We start from the raw sequence: 13,026 nt of genomic DNA, 5'->3' as shown, positions 1-13,026 counted from the left end.
CCCAAGTCCAGGATGAAAAAGGAGGAGGAGCACCTTAATCAAATTCCAGAAACGGTGGTAACTCAGCCCATGCCTGGTCACAAGCCCAGGATGAAAAAGAAGGAGGGGCACCCAAAGAAAATATCAGAAACGGTGGTAACTCCGCCAATGCCTGGTCCCAAGCCCAGGATGAAAAAGGAGGAGGGGCACCGTAAGCAAATTCCAGAAACGGTATTAACTCAGCCCATGCCTGGTCCCAAGCCCAGGATGAAAAAGGAGGAGGGGCACTCAAAGAAAACATCAGAAACGGTGGTAACTCCGCCAATGCCTGGTCCCAAGCCCAGGATGAAAAAGGAGGAGGGGCACCCAAAAAAATATCAGAAACGGTGGTAACTCCGCCAATGCCTGGTCCCAAGCCCAGGATGAAAAAGGAGGAGGGGCACCGTAAGCAAATTCCAGAAACGGTGGCAACTCAGCCCATGCCTGGTCCCAAGCCCAGGATGAAAAAGGAGGAGGGGCACCCAAAGAAAATATCAGAAACGGTGGTAACTCCGCCAATGCCTGGTCCCAAGCCCAGAATGAAAAAGGAGGAGGGGCACCGTAAGCAAATTCCAGAAACGGTGGCAACTCAGCCCATGCCTGGTCCCAAGCCCAGGATGAAAAAGGAGGAGGGGCACCCAAAGAAAATATCAGAAACGGTGGTAACTCCGCCAATGCCTGGTCCCAAGCCCAGGATGAAAAAGGAGGAGGGGCACCGTAAGCAAATTCCAGAAACGGTGGCAACTCCGCCAATGCCTGGTCCCAAGCCCAGGATGAAAAAGGAGGAGGGGCAACCCAAAGAAAACATCAGAAACGGTGGTAACTCCGCCAATGCCTGGTCCCAAGCCCAGGATGAAAAAGGAGGAGGGGCACCGAAAGCAAATTGCAGAAACGGTGGTAACTCCGCCAATGCCTGGTCCCAAGTCCAGGATGAAAAAGGAGGAGGAGCACCTTAAGCAAACTCCAGAAACGGTGGTAACTCCGCCAATGCCTGGTCCCAAGCCCAGGATGAAAAAGGAGGAGGGGCACCATAAGCAAATTCCAGAAACGGTGGCAACTCCGCCAATGCCTGAGCGATTGGATCTTAAAAGAGGGATTTCACTCTTATTTTAAAATTTTATAAATTTTTTGTTTTTGGAAAAAAATTTTTTTTAAATTAAAAAAATATGTAAAATTAGCTTTCTTTCATATTTAGCAACCACTAATAGTAAATGAAGTCAGACTATAACTCAAATGTGAATTAGTTAGAGTATAACTCAAATATGTTGCAAATTATGCACAAAAAATTAACTGAAAGAAATTTGTGAGAAATGCTTAAAATAGATTTAGTTTTTCTCCGCGAATCTGGTGATTATTCAAAGGGGGATATTCGAGTTTACCATTCCAGCATTTATGTCAATGACCATAACACTGGAGTCGAAGAACTTTTATCTGAAGATTTATTTGGAAGAGAAGATAACATTCATTACTAAATCTTGTTGCAATCTGAAATTTAAATCTCATTATCTCGAAAAGTATTCGTCCGATTTAGTTCCTTCCTCTTGCATGTCTTATAATATAGGCCTGTGATAGTCACTGCCAAGTTTGCTCAATTTTGAACCAACAGTTTTGGAGCTATTTACATTTGAAAAATTCCCCCACGTATTAAGATTGGTTATAGAATTAAAAAGGTAGCCCCACTCCACCCCCTTAGCGTACAGACCTCATTCTCATACAGAGTGTGTATCCAACTAACTAATAGTTATCCATTCAAAAAGTTTGAATTTGATACCTTTTTTAGTTCTCGAGATATTGCTAAAAATCCGTATAATTTGGTATTTAGTTCGTGTGCCTTAATTATGCTTGTTTAATAAATGTTATTGTTCAAATGAGTTATATTTTGTGTAGCCAAGCGAAAGCCATGATGAATAGCCAAAATATGGCGTGGAGAATAAAGGTCTACACATGAAGAATTGTTCTAGAACATTCTTTGTGAAGTAACCTGTTACACGTTACAGACTAGCCAATCAGAATGAAGATTACTTACTGGAGTTACAAGCTAGTGGTTGTTTCAATGCTTTATTTTTGTTACGAGCTACTGGTTGTTACCATGCCACTGGTTGTTACAAGCTACTGGTTGTTACAAGCTACTGGCTGTTACAAGCATAGTTTACTCGATACTAAGTGAGACAGAAAATGATAGATTTTGAGTGAATATGTATCGGCGAATTTACAAACGAGCTTATTATTATTTTCTAGAATTAAGCCATTTCTTAATTTATTGTTAGACTAAGAGTGAATATATAGTAGTGAATAAAATGGGGGTATAAGCAAGTAGTAGATATATAGAGTAGTGGGAAAAAGATGGTATTTAGTCCGATTAGGGACTGGCGGAATAGCACCTTTTTCCCACTACTCTTGAATTGTAAAAAGCAAGAGCACCGCAATATAGCTACGCTCAGCTTACAGCTTCGCAGCAATAAAAAAGACCATCAGAACTTTGGGTAACCATCAGACCTACAATAGGTAACAAACTTCGGTTGTGATCCATTAATTTTACCAATATTCAGGGTGATGCCAACACTTTTAGTATCTTTAAAAGTGGATGAGCCGAACTCGCTGTACGAAATCATACACAGTAAACAAGAGGTAAGAGAAAGTTTTTGTGTCGGTTTGAACAATAAATCATCATACAGTAAAAATTAAAATTCGAGGGACAAACTTTTCGGACGTACCAAAACTCGATTGAATTAACTTTGATTAATTTTTTGAGGTTTCTGTTAAGGTTAATAACCTGCATCGTCTGTGGACAGCGCAATCTCCAATTCCTTCACGTTGAAGCCACTGACACTAGTCCCATCTCCATCGGACAACGGTAAGCCTAGTTGGAGACGATGCGAAATTTTGTTTAACTTCCGACTGAGAAGCGAATCTCTTTCTGTGAACGAAGTTGAAAATGAATCTCTTTCAACTGAAATTACGCAGCTCCGATCAAACCTGGGAGTTGGAAGGATCAGTCCCAGGGGAGAGAGAGTTGAGTATATGGAGGCGACACACGATGGCGTCACTCCACCTAACTTGTCATCTAATCCATTACTCCTAGACGCCGATGCAATGCCAGATTCAGTTAGAGTACCAGATGTATTGGTAGCAAGTGCATTAATCAAGTGAGGACCAACTGCTTCTTGATCATTGCAACGATCTTTTCCAGATAATCCTAAATTAATAATACATAACATTACCGCCAGATTGCCGAAATAGCTGCGAAATAGACTTGCGTGCCGTATAATACAGATAGAAACAGACACAGCTATAAGTTGAAAAATTTATCGACGCCGCTCGAAGAGCTATGTAAAAGAACAGGTAGCGAATAATAAAGCAAGTTAAAATTCATTCCGCAGAAGCCTTTTTATTAGGAACCTTTATTACACATCAGTTCCTTTGACATTGAACTAATTCAAATTAAACTCAAAGTGCAAGTTCCAAAGCGCAAAAGTCAATTTATTGCGTCAGTTAAGTCACGTATGATCAAAATCTATTCACGCAAATGACATAATAATTTTTGCTAGAGAGTGAAAAATTACGTCACGCGCGCTAACGCCATTAGTGAGAAGTCGTTCAGAAGATTTAACTTTTTCAGCTTTGCAGTGTGATCAAAATTAAACGAACAGAACGTCAGACGACAAAACAAAAACCCATAGCCAACAAAATCCAGAAACGACTCGAGGTAGAAAACTGGCCAAACCTCACTGACCTGAACTGACTCCTACTAGATTTTATTAAACATTTTAAAACAATAAAAGGAAAATTTAAATAAGAAAATTAACTGACAAAAACTGAAAAAAGCATCTGAGAAAATTTGCTTTAAATTAAGACACCAAAAGAACTGTTACAAAAAAAACTTTGTAAAAAAGGAAGACAAGTAGTTCCCAAATAAACAATTAACGGACCATGTAACCTGTTCATGAAGAACAACCGGGGAAAAGGAAAGTTGACGAAGGATAAAAAAATACCCTATAGAAAATTCAAACCAAATTCTCTGCAAAACGATGAACGCAACTTCCTAACCTATATTCGGAAAAAAATTTATACACATCACTTGCTAGATCAGCCACCCACGCAATACTTTGCTGAAATATTAAACAAATTCAAATAAGCAAGAAAAACGCTCAAAATATTGATAATTTATTTCATTGAAAAGTGCCCTCTCTTGCTTCCAAGTGTCACTTCGAAATTGTAACACCTACAAACTTGCTCTTAACTAAAAATTCATCAAGAAAAACTACAGCGAGAAACATAAAATCCGAAGAAGTAGGCCAAAAAAATAAAAACAGATAAAATTGGCAAAAATTTGCCCAAATTTACTCGATTTTCTTGAACAAAAACAACACAAACTGAAAATAAATCGAAGTAAGCGACAATCAAAAGTCTTAGAACAATTGATTTTAACTGCAAAAAAACCCAATGCTATTAAAAACTGAAGAAGCATACAAAAAAAAGCTGAAAAAGCTTTAAACAAGGCAAAATGGAAAAAATAGTAGAAAAATGGCACAAGAGTAAAATTTGCCTCAGATGATCAAAAATGATTCCAAACGCACTGATACCGGTTCAGATAATTGAGAGAAACACATTTGACTGAAAAATTTCCAAAAAAACTGCTTTCAAAAGGCCGTACATGATTAAAGAAATTTTGCTCGTTGAATGAAAAATTGCACACCTACTCTTCTCGCACATTCTCAAAAAAGCGACACGATCATAAAACCAAAAAAGCGATATGATCATAAAACCACGCTCTCCTGTGTCGGCAATTTGAACTAAACAATTTGTTTTCACGCATTTCACTTCCTGTTTCAAATAAGCTTCAACAAAATTGCCGATAGAAAAAGACGCTCCACGAATTCTCCTCTTCCAGTCGTAAAAAGCACGGACACCTAAATATAGCTACGCCCAGCTGACAACTTCGCAGCTATAAAAAAGAGGAAGCCTCAAAAAAACTTCTATTTAGAAAGCTGAAACTCATTAGCTCGACAAACAGCAGTTCAGAAGACAGATGGAGGGAAATAGGTGCAAAAAAAGGAAAGTCGAAGCCTGATTCTATTGTGAGCTTCTATTGTTACTTGGAATAAGTAACGTTATTGGAGGTTACTTTAGACCCCATGTGCAACAGGAGTTTTGGAAAACAGCTGTGATAGCATCGTGGATCTGCATTCTCAGAAGATAACAAAAACAGACCCAAACGAGAATTTTTTATTATTATATGATAAATCTTGATAACATATTGCTGCTTCTATCAGCTGCTCTCAAATAACCATCAATTACAGTGGAGTACAATCAGCTGTCCTTATCTCTTCAATTTGAAGTATGGAAAAGTCATTTTGAAAGTGAGGGGTTAGGTGGGGGCGGGGAAGTAGGTAGGTGGTGAGTCTATAGCTTAGATAAGTAGGGGTGACTTCTATAGGATCAAAAAATCTCAAAATGACCATGACCTCTTCACTTTGACTATTATCAGCAGTTCCTAATTACTATACATTACAAACTAAGCTACTGTTAGTTCCAAAACAGAATCAACAATCAAAAGCAGAGGTAAATGTTCGACACGAAAGAAGTCAAAATTCAAGTCATGAACAAACTTGCTCTAGCTTGAAAAAACCAAGAGGAGGCTAATAACTGCAGCTATTAATAATTATTATTTTTTAAAACCAAATTCGGCGGTTATTAAACCAAATTAAACCAAATTCGGCGGTTATTTCGTTTGACTTTTTAAAATTGAATGAAAGAACAATTTAGATCTCACAAAGCTCAGAAATTCAAGGACGTAAAAATCAAAGCTCTCGAAAAGTCAAGGAAAAGTCAAAGCTCTCGAAAAGTCAAGGAGGTCAAGCAAAAAATTTTCAAAAACATTTGTTTTCAATAATTGCAAACATCGTTCGAGAGCAGTTATAAAAACTCCAATAGCAACTCGAAAATAACAGAACTGACGTTTCATTCAGGAAGATCTTACTTGTGATTTTTTGATGCAAGCTTTCTTCTTTTAAAAAGAAATTTTCCTTCTCCAAACGCGCAATTTTTGTCTTCAGTTCTTCTTCAACACCCTTCTCCTCATTGCGCAATTCTTTTATCTCGAACTCTAAAGTTTCCACCTTCTCTTTCTCTAGATTCAACTGTTTATTGTGCTTCTCGATTAATGAATTCAACTCTGAGCTGTGCAGCTGTTGAAGTTGTCCCAAAATCTTATCTTTCTGATGATCAGCTAAAGCATTATCACCCTCAACCATCACTCTGCAATCAAATTGTTCGTCCAGAATTTCTTGCAACTTTCTTTCAAATTCAGAAGCCAAAAGCTGCTTGTCTTCAGCATATTGTTTGGTCACACTTTTCAGCTCTTTGTTCAGATGTTCCAACTTTGAATCTATTTCGGAGTCACACTTCGAACACTTGTAAGAATCAATGTCGGCACATTTGCAGATTCTATTGAAATTGTCACGAAACTCTTGTCGAAGAAGTTCCAATTTCTCCTCCCACTAAAAACAATTATTACTGTTTGCAATGGAAAATAACTTCATTGTTCTATCATTTTCAAAGAAAGTGCGAAATATAGTTTGTCCTTTTTGACTCCTGCTGAACATTCAGACAGATAGAATGAATACAATATAAAATGCACCTTTTCAAATCCAAAATTCTTCGAATCGAAAAATAATTAAATGTAGATTCCAAACTAGACAACCCGTCAAAAACATAAAACAACGAACTGACCCATTTTTAAAATCACCAACTGACACCGAAGAAATTCCTCTCGAAAGACATGTGGTTGCTCGAAATAATAGTAGCCTGCGTTAGCAGCGCATTACTAGAGCTTATTGTAGACTGCAATAATTTAGAATGAACAAATTCAATTTTGCTGCTTTTTATTTGGAAATCAGCTTTCATTTGACATCAAGTGGCGAAGATGAGTTCAGCTGCTTAAAAATTGAACGAACGGATCTAGATCATAAAACTAAGTGAAGAAGGAAAAGTCAGTTGAAAATGTCAATCGGTCAAGCAAGCAAAAATTTTGCATAAAAAGGGTACATCTAATTACAATAACTACTTTTATTTTCATTCCAAAGGAATTAGAATTATTCCAAACAATGCAGAGCAGTGATCATGCTTAAAAACAAAATCGACTGAATAGAACGGATTGCTTTCGATCTAAAGACGGGGGCTCAATTTATTGTGGCCTATTTCAGCTGCAGGGGTCAAAAACTTCGATAAGGGGTTTAACTGATGTAAATAGAGCTTCTTACAGACCACTGATTTAAATTGGAAGAATGATACACCATTATCTGCACACTTATTTGACTATTAGTAGTAAACAGCCGACATTTGTTATCAGCTGCTTAAAATAAAGAATGAAAGAAAATTTTAATTGCCCGAAAAAGGACGTCGAACGCGAACAATCAAGTTGCGAAGTCAAATTGGTCAAGCTAAACTTTCAAACAAAAAATAGACCACAAAAATTGCTTCCAACTGCCTCCGACATTAATTTTGTTTGATATTCAAATTATAAAGAAGAGGCAAATGAGTATTACCAAAATCTAAAGCAAAAGAATGTAAATGATTGAAAGCGTTTCACGTGAAACTGTTCATAATTGAACTATTAAAACATCAATAATTTTAATGTCCGGGGTTTGAGCCCCTTTTCCCTCTTAGTTTATAGAAAACAAAAAATAACTACCAGATTATGCGAGAAATGGCTTGTTGACTCCTTAGTTGAAAGATCTTTCAAGCCGAAGGCCCCAGAGCTAAAAGTTGAAGCCGAAAAATTGGCAACAACGCTATGCCGCAATAGAATCCCAATTATAACAGCTATTTTTGAGACTAAATGAGAAGACCTCGAGAAAAGCAAATGTTTCTATACCTTAGAAAACATTATCTATGAACTAAAACCATGAATTCGATTACTTAAGCTTCATATTCAACAAACGATTTCATGAATAATTAGATTGAGTGATGACATTAAAGAGTACAACTAAGCGAAAATTCGCAAATAGTTTTTGACAACAAACAGTATCAAAGTCATCAAAAACACTAACAATGAACACAGATAATTAATTATTACCTCATTAGCGAACGATGAGAACTGTCATTGATGAAACTAAGTGACAGCACCACAAAAAGAACGGAATAAGGCTCCCAAACATCATTTGAAAACAAGTAGTCAATAGGTAGTTAAATCCTTCAGATATTAGCCAAAACTCGTACATGGCGTCCACTACGCCTCATTGAAGAGCCAATGAGATTAGCCATTCATGAGACTACGAAACAGTACAACGATAAAAACTTCAACAACGGCCAAATAAAAAAAATCGATGATATTTACTTAAAACAAACAGTGTCTAAATCTTATAAACCATTAACTGTCATTTGATGATTTCAAAAAATACGACTAAGCAATGTTAGAACACATTAATGACCTTTTGACAGCATAATTTGAAAAAATCCGTAGAAAAATCCAGCAGAAATAGAATTGCAGGACGTTGAAATTTTTTTTGTAAAATTTGTTTAAAAACCAACTTCGAACTCCACTTTAAAGGTAAATTGAAAAAATCACTCTTCAAACCTTATCACTTATTCACTCCCTTTACTCCTTCAGCGTGATAAAAATCTCTCTTTTATTACTCTCTTCTTCATTAAATCTCTCTTTCTTTTTCTTCTTTTTAACTTCAATAAAGGGCCGTGTACACCATCCGGCATCGATGGATGTAGGTCGAAAAATAGGGCATGATGAGTAGCACCTAGTAGCCGGATGCTGCACTCCAAGCTGTTCCCCTCCAGACAGTGTAAAGACGGCCCAGTCACAAAAATAAATTACAAGTGGAGAGGAAAGCACCTATATATATATATATATATATATATATAAATATATATATATATATATATATATATATATATATATATATATATATATATATATATATATATATATATATATATATATATATATAGCACACATAGGGAACAAGAATGGAAGGATTAAAATAAAAATGGAACATCAAGGAATAAGCAAATGAATAAAGATAAGCAGCCAGACTCTCAGTGCAGCCTTCCCTCCTCCACGACGGCGCTAATCGAAGTCTCACTGAGAACACGAGGCTTGTGGGCACGACATCCCCTCAAGCAGAGAACAAAGCTCCTCAGAAGTGCGAAGCTGATTTTCGTTCGGATGTAGCTTATAGTGTCGGCGTACGGCTCTCCGCGTTTTTCGCTGATCTTGGTTGCGAGTTGTTTCATAACGCGCGATGCTGATGGACCTGGACCACCCGAACAAGCTAAAACCAGTGCATTGAAGCTGCTGTGTTCGGTTTCGCTCTTCGTACTTATTTCGCTTGATGCTCTCGTGATATTTGTATGCATCTTTTATGGTCTTAGGGCAGCTCTTCGCATGAGGGTTGAAAATCTTCACATCGAAGAAAGTGCGATTAAAGCGGAAGCCCCACAGACCGTTTGCCTTGATGTCCAGTCGAGCGTCATTATCAGTGGTGGTGGAATTACTCGAGAAAAATTCTCCATCGAGCGACTGAAGTTTTGGCTCCATCTGTACATCGTGGCAAACGTCATCCATCAGGTTTGCAAACACATCTCTAATTTCATTGTGTTGTAGGTGCGTATAACCGCCTTTGGCGCAATGGAGGGCATGGGTGAGGCTGAATTCTTTCCCGCATGGGCATATGGCTGGCGTGTTCTTCGCTTCCCCTGTGTAGCGAAGTGCTATTCCATCACGGAACTCAGTCTTCGTGAGGTCAAAACCATGTTTTGACAACGGAAGCGCGTTAAGCCAGCTTGATGCTCCTTTCCCCGAGGCCAGCTGGATGGTATACTTCAATTCTGGTAGATTGTTTTCGATTCTGGATTTTTTCGAGATGAGTTCACGTTGATTGTCTGCTTTCTGTCTGAGAATGATCTTGGTTTGTTCTACTTCACATTGTTGAATATTATTGAATGACGCCAATGGTCTTGAGAGTTCAACTGATTGCTCAAGATTTTTGTGAAGATCTTGTGGGAGGGCGATGTTAAGCCCACCCATTCTGAGAGCGAGAGAAAAAAGTTCTCTTTCCTCTTGGATTACTTCTTTGCCGACGATGTTCGGTATGACTCGGCCAAGCCGCTCCTCCACCTTGTCCAGAACCCCGTCCATGGAAGGTGTAGTACGCGAGAGGAAGCTCAACTTCTGTTGAACCCCCTTCGTCAAACATGCATAGGCATTCTGGGGAGGTGAGAGCAATTGACCAAGTCTGTCTAAACTTTTTGTGTATTTAGTTTCTGCATCTTTCAGGAAATTTTTACTGGCCTCAGAGCTTCCGATAACTGATCCTAGGACTCGAGCGCCCTGCGTGATTTCCACATTTGTGCCTGCAAACACAGTTGATGCTTGGCGCTCGCCTCCTGGCTTAATTATCAACTGACACTTCGGAGGATTGACAAGATATCCATACTTGGGACCGAGCTTAGTGAGCTTGTCGAAGAGTAAAATCCAGCAGAAATAGAATTGCAGGACGTTGAAATTTTTTTTTGTAAAATTTGCTTAAAAACCAACTTCGAACTCCACTTTAAAGGTAAATTGAAACAATCACTCTTCAAACCTTATCACTTATTCACTCCCTTTACTCCTTCAGCGTGATAAAAATCACTACTCTTGACTTCTCATTGGCATGCAAAAGTCGGACAAGTGTGAACAGATCTTAAAAGACAGCGCACTATGAAAACTGCATTTAAATTGCTGCACAGGAACAACATCGCTGCACTTAGCAAATATTTTTTTGCCAAGTTTGAGGCCACTTTTCTCGCTCTCACATATCTCCTTCCGAACCACATATCTCCCACATATCTCCTTCTCAAACCATTCTCACTTCCTCTATTCTTTTGAATTTATTCAACAAATTGACCCGAAGTCTTTATTTCACGTGCAGGACGTTTACAACCAGCACCTCACAGATTAAAAACCAAGGTCACCATAAGTCTTCGAATCGACTAAACTACGATACGTCCATTAATAGCCTCGCTATCGGTTCGCGGCTAGTATTAAAACAAAAGTATTAACTTTTTTACAATTGCGCAGGCCAATCAATGATATAAAAGCTTCCTCTCTCAATCAAATAACTGTCTTGATTAACTCGTTTTTTTGTCGGCTATTGTTGAACATTCTCGCACAAACAAACCTGTTGATTGGCGACACTGAGCTCTTTAGTAATTAGTTTGTTGACGACTTTTGCGTTGTTTGAATTCTCAACCGCGGTCACTTTCAGGTTTAACCACTCACACTCCTGCTTTAGTTCTTTTAGACATTTCCTGAAAACAAGTAAACCGACTAATTGGCACGATAACTCAATACTCTTCGTTGCTTCCTTTAGGAAACGCAAAATTCTTCATCTCATGGACTCTTTAAATTTTCGCATGCTTCTGATTTATGCTCACTTGGGGGGGGGGGGGGGGACAGAATAGATCCGCATGCTTTTGAAAGTCCGTCATTTAGCATCTATATTTACGTTATAATATACCCGTCGCCACTTATCCACCAAAATCAATTTATAACAAAAATTGCTCCCAAAAGGTATGTATTCGTCTCCGTTTTTCAGAAATGGAAAGCTACTTTTCAACTAAGCTAACAAATGCTTCGAATTTCTTACCTGTAGGACGCAAGCAGGACCTCAGGACTCGCTTTATCCTCTTCATCTTCTGCAATGAGGCGATTTGCCTCTTCGGTCCAGCTCCTCGTTCGGCGCACATAGAGAGCTTCTGTGCTGAGCGCAACAGCCATTGTTTATTGGAGGCATTGCATTTCTCTAGAACGATGGGATTTAAAAACTCCAACCCTGTCTCCATAAAGTAGTAGTAGTAGTAGTAAAAGACTTAAATTCCAACAAGAGGAATACATAGTAAAAGACATGACAGTACAAATTAACAAAGCACAGTAGCAAATTAAGATCTGCAGTCCACACAGCGACATTTAAGAAAATATGTACATGGCCGATAGTAATTAAAAGATGTAAAAGAAACCAATTTGTCAAATTAAAATTACTTCCAATACTTAAAACAAACGTTTTCGAACTTTACGTTCATCGTCAGGTTAAAACTGTTTTACAAATTGTTAAAAGATAAAATGAATATGTATTTACATTTGTCTGAGATGACAATTAAAACAATTCTAGGAAACATTCTAAAAAATTCAATCGAAAATTTTTCCTTATATACAATATTTAGCCTATTTACAACACATATTTACATCTGTTATCAATTTACTTAAAAACATTCCTATTCCGGATTTTTCGATTTTGTCCATGTTCTTGTATTTTTAGGGTTATTCCGAATTTGCCCTAACCATAAGTATCCCTCTTGTGGAGGTTTTGCAAATTTCGTTTTGTCATGCACAAAATGTTTTCTGCCCTATGCATTCACATTTAGTCAAAATTATGATTTGAATAATATTTTAGCGTGAGTTCCCTCCCCCTATATTCGTCGCGTGTGTTTAGTGCCGGCTTCAGCTTGCTGATATATATAGCTTCGATGATCATTAGTTTTTCTACTGACCGACAGGCGTCCAGAATTCTCCATTCAATGTCATTCGTGGCGCCACGACATTCAACTAGATGTTGACCCACCTGTGAATCCTTCTTTTGATGTTCTGTTATCCTTGTGGTAACATGCCGGCTTGTTTGCCCAACATAGATGGATCCGCATCCATTACATTTAATTTCATATACCACGTGGGATTTCAGATCTCTATCAAAGGATGATTTCAGGGTGGGGAGGCACGATCTTAATTTTCGCGTTGTAAAAACTACTTGCAATTCGCATAGTTTCTTCAATTTGCTTGCGAAGTTTTGAGTGAGGTTGCCTCTGTATTGTAGAAAAATAGTTGGCTTATCATTAGATTTAGTCTTGCTTTTTTGATGCTCTTTTGGTGTTGTTCTTAATTGGTCTTTACCGCCACTTATTATTTTTTCTAGAGTCTGATTCACAATTTTTGAAGACCATTCCTCTGGATATTGATTT

At 38.0% G+C, this 13,026-nt stretch overlaps 1 protein-coding gene across 1 annotated transcript in view; it reads right to left on the bottom strand.

Annotated features, from left to right (window-relative positions):
• Positions 1-13,026, bottom strand: part of LOC142358608 (uncharacterized) — a 591,411-nt gene that overhangs the window by 274,970 nt on the left and 303,415 nt on the right. The window contains exons 2-5 of the mRNA XM_075410050.1: positions 11,661-11,819; positions 11,193-11,322; positions 5,999-6,518; positions 2,792-3,214 (exon numbers count right to left, since the gene is read on the bottom strand). Of these exons, the coding sequence (XP_075266165.1) occupies positions 2,792-3,214; positions 5,999-6,518; positions 11,193-11,322; positions 11,661-11,791 (1,204 nt within the window). The 5' untranslated portion in view covers positions 11,792-11,819. The remainder of the gene's footprint in view (positions 1-2,791; positions 3,215-5,998; positions 6,519-11,192; positions 11,323-11,660; positions 11,820-13,026) is intronic.

The sequence above is a fragment of the Convolutriloba macropyga genome, chromosome 2 (assembly GCF_964194025.1).
Source record: "Convolutriloba macropyga chromosome 2, txConMacr16.3, whole genome shotgun sequence".
Lineage (NCBI taxonomy): Eukaryota > Metazoa > Xenacoelomorpha > Acoela > Convolutidae > Convolutriloba > Convolutriloba macropyga.
Note: the sequence above shows the minus strand (reverse complement) of the source record. Positions and strands in the feature narration are given on the sequence as shown.